This window comes from Ipomoea nil, unplaced genomic scaffold, assembly GCF_001879475.1.
Source record: "Ipomoea nil cultivar Tokyo-kokei standard unplaced genomic scaffold, Asagao_1.1 scaffold2036, whole genome shotgun sequence".
Taxonomy (NCBI): domain Eukaryota; kingdom Viridiplantae; phylum Streptophyta; class Magnoliopsida; order Solanales; family Convolvulaceae; genus Ipomoea; species Ipomoea nil.
Window position 1 is genome coordinate 2,082,543 of NW_017618464.1, and position 14,770 is coordinate 2,097,312.

The 14,770-nt window shown below is 41.2% G+C and overlaps 1 protein-coding gene across 1 annotated transcript; it reads right to left on the reverse strand.

Moving 5' to 3' along the window:
- Positions 1-2,078: 2,078 nt before the first annotated feature.
- On the reverse strand, positions 2,079-2,909 carry LOC109147766. Its single transcript, XM_019295423.1, has one exon. The coding sequence runs from the start codon at positions 2,907-2,909 to the stop codon at positions 2,079-2,081; it is 831 nt and encodes a 276-aa protein (XP_019150968.1).
- Between the last annotated feature and the right edge of the window lie 11,861 nt (positions 2,910-14,770).

Here is a 14,770-nt window from a genome sequence, read left to right on the forward strand (position 1 = left end):
GACACTGCTTTCAGCCAATGATGCTCGACAGAAAATATAACAATCATCGGCAAAGAAAAGATTAGACACAATGGGGGCTCCCCTAGCTACAGATACACCATGTAACTGACCTTCCCTAACTTTAGATTGTATTGCACAATGGAAGGACTCCAAGACTAGAATGAAAAGGTATGGAGAAATAGGATCCCCTTGCCGCAAACCCCTCCCAGGTATGACAGCCCCTATTTCTCTTCCTTCCACCAAAAACCTATACTCAATAGAAGTGATAAGTTCCCATATAAGGAGGACTAATTGCTTAGAAAATCCCAATTTATGAAGAATAACCCTTAGAAAATCCCATCTCACTTTGTCATAGAATTTACTCATATCTAACTTGACCCCTGCATAACCAACAATCCCAAGCCTCTTTCGTTTCAGATTGTGATTTAATTCATACGCAACCATTATGTTATCAGTGATCAATCTGCCCGGGACAAAAGCTGTCTGAGACTCAGAAATAAGACTGGTAAGAAGGGGCTTTAGGCGATTGGCTAGGATTTTGGACACAATCTTATAGAGAATATTGCACAACGCTATGGGACACAGATCAGAAACAGACTCTGGTTTGGATTTTTTGGGTATTAGAACAATGTGAGTAAGGTTAAGGCTTAGAGGCAATTTCCCCGAACTAAAACAAGTATTACAGAACCTCAACAACTCTGATCCAAGAATATCCCAGAAACTCTGAAAAAAACCTGGACTTAACCCATCAGGACTAGGGAATTTGTCTGGTTTCATGTCAAATAAAGCCTCCTTTACCTCTTCAAGAGCAACTCTCCTACCCAGAACAATATTTGGACAGCAGTAACTTTGGGTTCAATCTTCTCCAAGAGGTGATCCAGGACTCAAAAAATTATCAAAATGCGAGGTAATCAAAAAATCAAGATGGTTACCTTTCTCCACCCAGTTGCCTGCATCATCACGCAGTCTTGATATGCTATTGTTCTGTCTCCTCCTCCTCACAAAATTATGAAAATAAGCAGAGTTTGTGTCCCCTTCTCGAAGCCAAAATTGTTTCGCTCCCTGACGCCAATAATCATTCTATTGATGCAACACACGGATATATTGTGCTTGGGCTTCCTTGAACAAAACGATCCCCAGAGCATCACGTCTTGATTTGGTATTCTCCATTTGCTTCCTCCAATAGGTTAACCGTTTATCAAAATCCTTTGCAAAGGATTTGCCCCAATTCCATATTGCCTTACTGCACCGCTCCACTCTGTCCATAAGTTGGGAACCACAGGATCGTGACCAACTCTCTATCATAATTTCCCTGCTTGTATTGTCTTGTAGCCACAAATTCTCAAACCGGAATCTTCCTCTTCTTTGAACCCCACTGCTCGGTTGAATTTCCAAAAACAAAGGCATATGGTCGCTCTTAGAAACAACAATCGAGGATGCTTTGGCCGAAGGGAAGAGATCACACCAAACATCCGAAGTCAGAATCCTATCTAATTTTGCCTCCACCCAATTAGGGGATCCTTTCGAGCGTTCCCAGGTAAACTGATACCCCTCAAAACTGAAATCCTTCAGACCACTAGCCTCGACTGCTTCACTAAAACCTTCAATGAGACGTCTGGGTTATGGGTTACCACCACGCTTCTCTTCCGGATGCAACACATCATTAAAGTCACCAGAGACAACCCAAGGTAATGGACTTCGAGTAGCTAACTGCTTCAGAAGGCTCCAAGATTCAGACCTTCTACTTCTATTGGAGGAGCCATAAAAACCAGTAAATCTCCACCTAGCTTCACCGGAGCTCAGACAAACCTCCGCATCAATATGATTTGCTGAATAAGATTTGATATCCACAAGTGTGCCCTCTTTCCGCATAAGGGCTAACCCGCCTCTATGACCAATATTATCAACAGAAAAAAGGCCCATATAACCCAATCTACTCTTAATAGGATGTAGCTTTCTCAAACCAACAAAAGTCTCTATAAGAAACACAATATTGGGCTTTTTAGAGTGGACCAAGTCCAATAAAACCTCAATTGTCGATGGGTTCCCAAGCCCACGACAATTCCAAGATAAATAACTCATTGTTGTGGGCGGGCCTGATCCACAGGTCCCGCCATTGGCCCATTTTTTGAAAGAGAACCAGTTTCATTAAGATCAAAATGCATTAGGCTGGACTGAGCAAGCGGATCCTCAGCATCCACCCTACGCCTCTTCTGATCCAACAGAGTCAGACCATCACCAACGTCCTTCTCAGCCTCCATAGCACGTGGCAGCTCATCCACGTCTCCCACCATCTCTCCAACATCCATATTCTCAGTCGACACGTGTTCTTCTCTGCCCACCTCCGTACTCTGAGGATTTGTCCAGATATGAGACGTACCCGGTACCAGGCCTAACACTGCAGAATTCGTACCAATTCCGCCACTCTGTACCAGTAACGACCCCGTACCCCTACCATGATCAAGAACCAGCCACCGTTGACCGGCCGCCGGCGGAGCCCTCCGGCTAGCAACTCTCATCCAGGCACCATACAGCTTCTCTCCACCTTGCCACACCTCATCAAATGGTTTCGAACAGAACTTCTCAGTATGGCCGAGAATCCCATAGAGGAAGCAAAAATTCGGAAGGCATTCATACTGAAATGATATCCACGACCACTCCTCACCTGTCTTTCGTATTCTCATCTTACACAGTAATGGCTTAGTAATGTCGACAGAGACACGAATCCGTATGAACGATTTCCACCATCCTTCAAAAGTGTTCTCATCAATACGCACATAGGTGCCAATGTGGTTACCAATGGCCTTAGCAGTCTTCTCAGAGTAGAAACCATACGGCAAGTCATGTAGTTGAACCCAAAACTCAGCATGGTTAAATGACATTGCCAGAAGTGGTATGTTCGGCTGCATTTTCTAAAGCACCAGGAGGCTCTGGTCGTAAGCCCACGGCCCGTCCTCTAGGATCCTCTGCATATCCAAGACATGAAAAAACTGAAATAGAAAAGTATTGTTACCCAGATCTTCCACCGCAACGCCTTTCACTAGACGCCATACCGCCGCCAACGTATCACGCATGAAGGTGAACTTGACCACCTTGTCAGTAATGAGCTTTCCAACAACCATGAGACTGATATCCTCTGTGCGACGGAGATCTCCTTCATCTGGGGTATCATCAGTGAGTTCCAGAGCCGCATAAGCATCTAGGAGGTCCTCAGTGGGATCCGCTGGGTGGGAGGAAAAGTTAGCCATAGAGGGCCCAGCAGATGGCCGGAGGGTTAATACCCGAAGATTCACCATTATGATATTCCATGAAGACAGTCAACAAAGCACAAGAGAGCGACAAGACAAGAGGAAACGGAAGGAATAAACCAGAGACAAAAGAAAGCTTGTCACAAGGGTAAGAGAAAAAGGCTAGCCAATGAAGCTAGAGAGAGAATCATATGTATTTGTGTTAATATATGTATTTGTGTTAAGTTGATTTTTTCAAGGTATAACAAAAAGAAAATAGTTTTAAAAAATTTTCAAGGTATAACAAAAAGAAAATAGTTTTAAAATTTTGAATGATTTTCATATACTTTATAGTAATTATAAATGCGAGATACTCACCAAGAAAAGAGTAAGGAACAAATAAAATTGATGAATATTATGCATTGTAGGTACCAAAGGAGAGTAATGAGTTGTTACAACTTATGGTTGATTGTAATAACAAGATGTATATTTTGATTCTTACTTTTTTTTTTATTTATTCTAGACATTTTGATAATTATATTATTCAACATTAGTTGTTTCATTAGTTCAAGAAACATTTTTATTGATTATATCATTTAGTGAAATTGATTGATGTTGTCTTTATGTATAAAACACTATATTTTTGTGACAATCAGTTTTTATTTTTATTTTTTTAATGTATTAATTTATTTTTATGATTTATAAAAATATATTATATATTATAAAAGTTTTTATAAGAAAATTATAAATAATGTATTAATAGAAGTTATGAAATGTATGTAAGGGTGTATTCAATTTAGAGTTTTAATAATTTTTGTAGACTTTTTAATATGAAAAGTTGTTAAAAGTTTTTAAATGTTTGTTATATTGACTTTTATGGACTTGTAAAAAGTTTATGAAAGTTTAAAAAATTTTATGAAAATTTGAAAAGAGTCTAAGAAAGTCATTTAAAATTCATAACTTTAAAAGTCTTTGAAAAGTATATAAAATTCATAACTTTAAAAGTCTTTGAAAAGTATATAAAAATCTTGATTGATGAATACACCGCTAATCCCTCCAACCATACACCATGAACATCCTGGATTAATCCCTTGGTGTAGCATCATGGATTACCATCGACGTTAACTGTTGGATATTTGGTGGGAAAAAAAAAAAAAAAAACCCAATAATAATCATACGAAATAAGGATTATTATTTTATGAAAATCTTGGGAAGGAAATGACGAAGGGATATGGTTCGGGTTGGTGTAGGTGATTAGCACGAGTCGAGCGAATCCCTCTTTCCTTAAAACCTTATTTGCTACCTCCCATAAGTGCTAGGAGCGTTGTAGCCTAGGTTTCCCAGGATAAAACGTACTACGGTTCAACGTTTGAGCACCCAAACTTTGAACTTGACGAACTAGAGCAAAGCTTTGAACACAGTAGGCTAAGAAAGGAGTAGAAGCAGAGAGTTTTGAGAGCTGGAAAATATATTTCATTGTGTTGTAAAATTCTGCTGCTACTACTACTTCTTATATAGGAAAAGGTGGTGTAAATAGCATTCATTCTTGACATTTAACTCAGGTTTGAAACCTTCAAAACTGACGTTTGAACCTGGGATTAATTATAGAATTCAAAATTGAATTCAAAATTGGAATTAATCTGACCATTTCAAAAATGTGAACCGCAGTGGAGCTATACCCCGGTATACCAGTAGCTTGGAAAAACACCATTTTTAGACTCCCATAAGCGTACACGAGTCAAGTCTAAGTCTAAATCAACGCTTTTTATTTTAAACTCATTTTGGAATCTAATTTGCATGTGAGAGAGATCCTCTATGCTATGCAATTCAATAAGCATTAGAAAGACTATTGTATAAATAGTGATACAAATCCACTTCCCAAACCAATGTGGGACAAAAACTCATTCTTTTTCCCTTCATTTTTCCAACTCAAATGGGTCTACTTTGAGAATCAATATCTCATTCACCCATTATCCGTTTTGAGCGTACAATATATCAATCTCTTCGTCTCACTACGAAGAACTCGAATCCACATTGACTCGACCCAAATCAAAAGTGGACCCCACTAATAATTGTACCACAAAATAGCTACTTACAATGCCATTTTTATGTTATTTTTTCAACATTAACTAACTTCAACAAATCCCACTTTCGGCTAAATCTAATTATTAAGTTTGAACCACAAATTTAAAGTCATCACCGCTTATGTCCTATACAGAGCCGGTTTTTAGATTTTTGTGTCCCTGTTCGAGTAAATAAATAAGGCCCTACCAAAATTAAAATCTTTAAAACTAATACCGTAATTTTATTATCAAAATATATAACACAAAAAAATTATTCGTGCATCGCACATGCATCGCATGCACAATGCACGGATAATTGGGCAATTATTTGCTCGAATTCAAGCAAGGATAACATAAAAAAACTTAATCGATACAACCCATTTCATCAATTGCACTATATAATATTCGTTGTTATAACTTAAAGATTATAACAAATATTTTCCGTGCAACGCACAAGTAAAAATAGACATTATGGAATAATAATAATAGTGTGCACAAGTTTTGAACCTTAGACCTCAAAGTTAAAACACAATAAATACATGTTCCTACCATTTTTTTATAAAGTCTTTTAAGTTTAATTAAAAACTTTTAATTTTTATTTCTAAACTAACTAGGTAAAAACAAAATATTGAGCTTTTAAAATTTGGGGCCCTGTGCTGTAGCCCAGCTTGCACAGCCCAAAATCCGGCCTGGCACCCTTGATTGCAGACGTTATGCCATGGAACCGTGTTCACCATTCATGGTGAACACGGTTCTAACGGTGTTAGTACACCGTTATCTTTTTTTTTTTTTTTAAATTAATTGTGTGATTTTTCTTCTTTATTTTCACATTTTGCGGTTTCACTTTAATTTGAGGTGAACAAAGATTTCGGACATTCATAAATTATGAATTCATGCCTGCACATTCACTTTGGAACCATGCCTACACATTCCCGTCCGAAATCACGGATTATGAATTTTCTGTTATGAGATTATGAATTTTCAATTATGAGATTATGAATTTTCTGTTATGCGATTATGAATTTTCTGTTATGCGATTATGAATTTTCTGTTATGAGATTATGAATTTTCATTACATTCATAATTTCGGACATTCATAAATTATGAATTCATGCCTGCACATTCACTTTGGAACCATGCCTACATATTCCCGTCTGGAATCACGGACATTCATAAATTATGAATCCATGGCTGCACATTCACTTTGGAACCATGCCTACACATTCACTTTGGAACCATGAGATTATGAATTTTCTGTTATAAGATTATGAATTTTCTGTTATGAGATTATGAATTTTCAGTTGTGAGATTATGAATTTTCTGTTATGCGATTATGAATTTTCTGTTATGAGATTATGAATTTTCATAAAATTCATAATCTCATAACAGAAAATTCATAATTTGACCAAACGCGCGCCGTTAACTCCACATCCGTGAAATTTTTTTTTTTGCCTAAAAACGAAGTTATTTTGCCTTGTGTTCACCATTCTCGGTGAACACGATTCCATGGCATAATTTGCGCCTTGATTGAAACTTGGTACCACCTCAACATGAATACCAAGACGTTCAATATGATACTTTGAGACTTGGGCTCGTATAGGTCTGCGATCCACAAGCAAAGCTCTCATCCCTTTGAATTCAGAAAAAACATTGTTGGTCTCGTCATTTGAACAAAAACCATCATTAGTCAAGACAGCTGTAAAACTAAATGTGGATCCCGTATTTGGCAAGCTTACAAAATCAATTTCACCGTTCATGAGCTCCACCAAAGATTTGGTTATGCTCAATCCAATACCAGTACCCCCATGAATCCGTGTAGTGGATGGGCCAACTTGCATAAAGGGGGTGAATATATGAGATTGAGCTTCAAAAGGGATCCCAACACCGGTGTCTTCAACCGAGACAATTAAATTGATCTGGTCACTTTTCAGCTTAGATTCTTGATTAAAGGCTTTAATTTTATTCAAGCTTTGTTGTTTATTCAGGACTCCTAATCCGCTCAACGTACTTGATTCATGTTCACCAGCCACCTCCTCGACAAGGTGGATACTTACAAATATATGCCCCTTGTCAGTAAACTGCCAATAAACAAATCACAAGTGGTAAGAAAACTGAATGCAGGCTAGAGTGATCTGTGATGCAATGTACCCAGTTAACTCCTATAGACTGGCGAAAGAGGAAATCGTAAAATGTGTTTCAATTGACATACAAATCACCAAATATTTATACACTAGTAGTTACAACAAAGCCGATTAAATTCATTTTATCCATTTTTGTTCTTGCTAGGATTTGAACATTATACCTTGTGACTATATATATTAACAAGGTAAAATTTATAAACTTATTTTGAAAGTAAAAATTTGAGTGAGACCAACGAATCAATGACTGTGAGACGTAGAGTCAGATTGTAAGATAATTGGGTCAGTTTTAACTTGTCTACAGCTTCCAAATGCTTATACACTGCCGAGCAGTTCAATGGTATTAAATTATGCCATGGAATCGTGTTCACCGAAAATGGTGAACACAAGGCAAAACGACGTCGTTTTTAGGCAAAAAAAATAAAAATTCGCGGATGTGGAGTTAACGGCGCGCGTTTGATCAAATTATGAATTTTCTGTTATGAGAAAATTCATAATCTCATAACAGAAAATTCATAATCGCATAACAGAAAATTCATAATCTCACAACTGAAAATTCGTAATCTCATAACAGAAAATTCATAATCTTATAACAGAAAATTCATAATCTCATGGTTCCAAAGTGAATGTGTAGGCATGGTTCCAAAGTGAATGTGCAGGCATGGATTCATAATTTATGAATGTCCGTGATTTCGGACGGGAATATGTAGGCATGGTTCCAAAGTGAATGTGCAGGCATGAATTCATAATTTATGAATGTCCGAAATTATGAATGTAATGAAAATTCATAATCTCATAACAGAAAATTCATAATCGCATAACAGAAAATTCATAATCTCATAACTGAAAATTCATAATCTCATGGTTCCAAAGTGAATCTGTAGGCATTGTTCTAAAGTGAATGTGCATGCATGGATTCATAATTTATGAATGTCCGTGATTTCGAACGGGAATGTGTAGGCATGGTTCCAAAGTGAATGTGCAGGCATGAATTCATAATTTATGAATGTCCGAAATCTTTGTTCACCTCAAATTAAAGTGAAACCGCAAAATGTGAAAATAAAGAAGAAAAGTCACGCAATTAATTAAGAAAAAAATAATAATAACGGTGTACTAACACGGTTCCATGGCATAACGTCCCTTCAATGGTTGCATGGATCGGAGACCAACCCATTAGACTTGGTGGAATATTACCCCAACAACGATTTCAATCATATTTTGAAATTAAGGTTTATATCCATTAGCCTAATTAATAAGATCTCACGAGCTTAGGCTGCTTCACTTCTTTTGGATTGCAAATAATTTATTTGTTTTTAATAAGAATTTCTATGATATCTCACGGTTTGGGAGAATGGAATAAATGTTGGGAATGTAGTAATCATGAATTAAAATTATCAGAAATTAGACCAACGTGTCGTCAATTGTTATACCGTGCACCAGGGCGCACATAGCAATGTGCGTCCCGCACCTCTCAAAACGACGTCGTTTTGTATTCTGTTATAAAATTATGTGTTTTCAAGTATAAAATTATGTACATTCGAAATAGAGGATTTTTATCTTCTTTAAAAAGATTATGTGTTTTCAGGTAAAAATTATGTGTTTTCAGGTATAAAATTATGTGTTTTCTATTATATAATTCTGTACATTCGAAACATGGGGACTTTCAGGTATAAAATTATGTATTTTCAGGTATAAAATTATGTGTTTTCGGGTATAAAATTCTGTATTTTCTATTATACAATTCCGTACATTCGAAACATGATTTTTTTTTAACAGCAAACACGCGAAAAAGTCAAAACGATGTCGTTTTTTGGGCCAGGGCGCACAATGCACTGTGCTCCCTGGTGCACGGTATAATTTGCCACTTGTCGTTCGCCAATTATTATTGTGTGGACCATGGTCCATACAAGTTGTGTAGACCATATTTTGTATATTATAAAATAATGTGCATTCAGCACAAAAATAATGTACATTGTATTCAAGGGATGTACATTATTTTTGTATTGAGTGTACATTATATTGTATAATGTACATTCAGTACAAAAATAATGTACTTTTTATTATGGTCCACATAACACTGTGTGGACCATATAATTTGCCGTCGAAATTATTGTATGGACCATGGTCCACACAATGTTATGTGGACCATAACAAAAAGTACATTATTTTTGTACTGAATATACACTATAGAATATAATGTACACTTAGAACAAAAATAATGTACATCCCCTGTATATAATGTACATTATCTTTGTACTGAATGTACATTATTTTTGTACTGAATGTACATTATTTTACCGTCGACAAAATATGGTCCACACAACTTGTGTGAACCATGGTCCACACAATAATGATTGGTTCGGATCTTCGAAGGCTTCCATTATGGGCTTAAAAGTATATTATAATTGGTTTTACAAACTTTGATTTAAATGGGCTGTTAAGACCGACCTGTGTGTTTATATAAGCCCAATCAAGTGGTACAGACAAATTTTACTATCGACCATGGTCTATGTAGCAACATGGACAATGAAGTATATATCATTTGAATTACACTTCAGTTTCATTTGACAATATAGTTATGTTTTGTAGTTCCATTATAGCAATTTCAAAGTATCGTTTTAATTCTACTACAATTTCATTTGATAATATACATTATTACATGAACTCTATTTTTTTGTTTCATTTCCCACAAATACTAGTTTAATTATAGCAATGCTGAAGTATTATTTTAATTACACTTCAGGTTCATTTGAAAATATATGTTATTGTATAGCTCTGGATTTTAGTTTCATTTTTCACGCACACTAATTTTAGTGTATGAATCATATATTTAGTTATTTACTGTTAGCGTATATTTGCTAGTATTTTATTATCAGGTTATGAAGTATATATTTATTATTTGCAGCTGTTGGTTTTAGGGTTTTTGGGCCCAGGGAGGTCCAACACAACCGTACTTGGTCAAAAATAGAAGAGAATAATAACTCTTATGAATATGTGTATTTATTCTCTTGGCATGAACCGGTCGTCCCCTTTACAGTTTCTAAGGAGCCCTTTTATAGTGGGTTTCCTTGGAATCCATTAAAGCATACATTTAAGGCCGTAAATTGGCCCATTAATTCTCTTTTAACCCTCGGGCCCGTTAGGCGGCCGTTACTGGGCCTCCCAACGGCTCTTTGCCCGTATCTTCAAAGCAGCCTCTTAAATGCTCCAACGGTCTCTTGGCACTCGCGCCGACCTCAGGGTCGAGCCGACTTCTTGGCTCGGTCCATGGTTCTCTTGGGCCTTCCTTCATCTGGGCTTGGCACCTCCTTCTCTTCGGGCCGCTCTTATTTTTGGGCTTCTTCTCTTCTTCCCAGGCTTTGGGCTCGGGGTCCACACCCCATCAACTAGTCCCTCACTTTTTAATATTGAGTCCTTTCTCCTACTCGAATGTTGAAAAGTAACCGCCTTTTTACTACAAATCACTGGAATCTCTCCCCAATCTTCTTCCTTCAATGGCCGGATAACATCCGGATCCTGCGTGATTTCCCTGATTCGCCGGATCCGTTTTAACTCTTTCCTCCACTCCTCAGACTTATAAATAGCGCTTTTGCCTTTGGCCTTTCTTCATCCCTCTTGTCAGCATGGGCCGCTCTCCCATAAAAGGAAAGAAGATCGATTTTGGGTCGCCGCCTCGCCCTCTCCCTTCCAAGAGATCGGTGTTGGAGAAAGGAAAGAAAAAAACTCATAGACCTTCCTCTCGAAGGCATAATTCCGGCTCGACCTCCTCTGACTCGCGGATGGCGACTGAGGCCTCGCCTCCGACCGTGGATTCCCCTTCTCTGATTGATCCTTCGCCCTAAACCAAAGCCTGTGTCACGGCCAAGGATGGGACTTTCGTCGAGGTGGCGGTCCAGAACAGCTGGCCTTCCAAATGACCTTTACCATCCCGCTGGACGACTTCAACGGGCCAGCCTCCGAGCTGATGTCGGATGCTGATTTTGCCCGCTATCTCGAACTATACCCTAACGACGAAGCACCCGTGGTTCCGCCCCTGATGCCGGCCTTCTGGGACTCGGTCTGCCCATCTCCTGCATGGCCTTTCTGGACGAGCCCTCCTCGCCGGACAAGTGAATCGTGCCGCCTGAGGCTTCCTGGCGACTGAATATGATGCTGAGTGAGATTTAGTGAGGGACTGTGAGAGGAACCTATATTAGTACAAATAAAGTTCATCTTTTTCTCAATGTATTGCCCCCTTTTTTTTAATAAACTGCGTGATTTTATCTTTTGCCTTTGCGTTCTCCTTTCTCTTCTTCCTAGCATGCAATTATGCTTGTTGTTCATCCGACCCATCGGTCGGTCTCCGCACTGCCCGAGGTCTGACACTCGCGATCTTCCCGTATCTATGGAAGATTTTACTTTTCAGGTCATGGCAGGAATCTTGCCCTGCCCAAGCAAAATTGATGGGATTTTTCACTGACGTAAATTCCTGACTTTTATCCCTTCCTTCTTTTTTGCCCAATGATGGCAGTTTTGATTCTCCTCCGCGATTTGCTCTTTAAGATTTGCTTGGCCTGGTTATAAATAGGGCCTCTCTTTACTTACCTTCCTCACTTTTCTTCCTTGACACCATTTGCAGCTGCTATTTCTCTCTTCCCTTTGACATGAGCTATAGAGATGGTGACCGGCGTTTCTCCATCCGTTTGAAAGAGTAGGCTCGGCTGGAGAAACTAAGGCAGCAGAGGCTAGCCCATGGTGGCCACCTGGTGGGCGACTCTGGCTCAGATCCCATCTTGGTTCCCCCCGACATGCTGGACGTGATTCCAGTAGACTCAACCGACCGGCGAGTGGATCCGGTGGTTAACGAGCCACCATTGGACAAAGAGGAAGTATGTGAAGTTCCTCCACTCTTCGGGGTGGCCATGTCCCCCAGCGCTCTTGAAAAGCCTCTTCAGATGATTGACGACGGGGAGCCGCCGCTCTATGTGGATGACGTACCGGATCTGGATCCGACTCCGCCTCCCTTCCAACCCCGACTATTCCTGGAAGGTCCACCTCCTCCTACTCATTCGTCCAAGGAGAAGGCTAAACTGTGATCCCGCTCTTTATGCTTCTTAGTTTGTACCGTGACTGTGATGTAGGCTTGTCTGCCTTGATTAATAAACGTTCCGTCTTGTTTTCCCTATTTTTGGAGGAATAGCTTTGTCTCGTCGTCCTTTTAATAGCTTTCATTTTTCCGACTCAACCTCTCGTTGAGGGTGGTCGGACCCATTTGCCTGATTGCGGTGTCGACGGCGACTCCGGGCCCGGAGCCCGACTCCCACTCACGTCGAATTGGCCCAATCATCTACCTCGATGGATACCTACTCGACTTCACACGATCACCCAGATGCGTCGACTCTTCACTCGACTGGTCCTGAGACTCGTCCGCTGATAGTCTTGAATAGACAGGTACTAGGGCGGGGTCGTCCGCCACTTCTTCCCCGTCTTCCTTTTCATCCTCTTCTTCTCGCCGTCGGGAGGTGCCTTCAGACCTCCCTTCCTCGTCTTCTCCTCAGCCGGCCCCGTCATCCTCCGGGGCGGCTATACCTTTGAGTCTGGCCCCACTAACAACAGTGGCGACTCTGCTCGACGGCCTTCAACGGTCGAAGGGAGGTTTTGAGTCAATAGCTCCTCCGGTGGATACCTCGTCGTTTATATCGACGGCAGACCTTGAGATGGCCCGCCATCTTCTTGGTCCGTCGGCCGACAATCTTCCGCCGAAAAACCGGCCCATCTTTGACCCGCGGGAGGATTACGTTGGCATACACTTGCACTCGGTGGCCTTTGATTTCCGAGTGCCACCCCATCCATTTCTCTCCCTCTTTTTCCACTACTACAATCTGGTTCCTGGCCAGCTGGTGCCAAACTCCCACCGGCTTCTCGTCTGCTTCATGGTCCTTTGCCATTGGTGGCTTTGTAAGCCTGACATAGAACTGTTCCGGTGTCTGTTCACCGTGAACAAGGTCGACCCTCACTCTAAGGGTTTCGTATAAGTTTCTGCCCGTCCTAGGCGTATTCTTTTTTAGGGTCTTCCAGATTCTGTGAAGGACTGGAAGCCCTATTTCTTCTTTGTTCGTCCTTCCTCCTCTTCCTTTGCTTTCCCGACCATGTGGTCGGCTACTCTCTTCAAGCCTTGCTCCCGGCGAGCTGTCTTTACTTCAGAGGTGACCCGGGGTGCCAAGTATTTGAAAAGAATGGGACCCTACTCCGCCCAGCGTTGGTCGCGACTACGTGCCATGGCGAAATGGAGTCTTCTGCCTGCTGGGGCGGCCACCACAAGTAGTCTTCCGTTAGACCCCCTTTTCTGATCCTCTTCTTGGGCGAGCCTCTAATTTCCTTTTCCTCCGTATGTGCAGGTCTCAAGGACTCCGCGTCCACTTCTTCGGATGAAGCTGAAATTCCGATCGACACCATGGCTGATCGTGCGGAGAAGATGAGGCGCCGACTGACTCAGCGCTCAACAAGCACTCCGATGGCATCATCCTCGCTTCCTCTCTCGGTGTCGCGCGTTACTCTACCTAGAAACGTGGTGGATTTGTCGACCTCCCCGGTAGCTTCTCCTTCTCAGCTTCCACCTCCAGCCCCAATGGAGAGTCAGAGCTCCAGGAGAGTCAGAGCTCCAAGCGTCCCCTGGAACAACCTGACGCGTCTCCGCCCAAGAAGATTCGGGTAGGTCTGGAGCTGAACGAAGACGCTCAAATATGGCAGGGCGACTTCTCGGTTCAGACTTGGGCCGAGCATGTGCTTCTCCCGAAGGACTTGGAGGCGGCGAACAAGATGCAGGATGAATATATCATGGGGGGCCTCTCTGCGCCAATCCTACCGGGTGAGTGCTCGATCCCCTTGTTATTAGCTTTTTTCCCTTTCCTTTGCCTTTTCTAACACAGTTCTTTCCTCAGAACCTTGCCCTCCAGCTGGAAATGAGAAAGCGAATGCGGGCCCTCAAAGCTGGGATACACAGCCTCAACACCCGCCGATGCCAGTCGGACGAGGCTCGTCGAGAGGAACAAGCGGTCTTTGCTAAAGAGAGGGAGGTCTATACAGCTGAGCTCCTGAGGGTGACTCGCCTATGGGAGGAGGAGCGGGATAAGGCTGCCGCCGCTGTTACCAATTACAAGGGGTTGGCAGCTTTTGACACGGATGTGAAGTCCGCGATGACAGGGCGTCGGGAAGAGCTAGCAAACGAGTGGCTGGCGACCCCGGAGGGTGACGACTATCTGCTCGACATCGGCGAATGCGACTACCGCGAGGCACAACTTGAGCTGTATACCAACTTGCTAGCCCGCAACCCCTCTTTTACTCCAGAAGGTTGGAGCCTCAA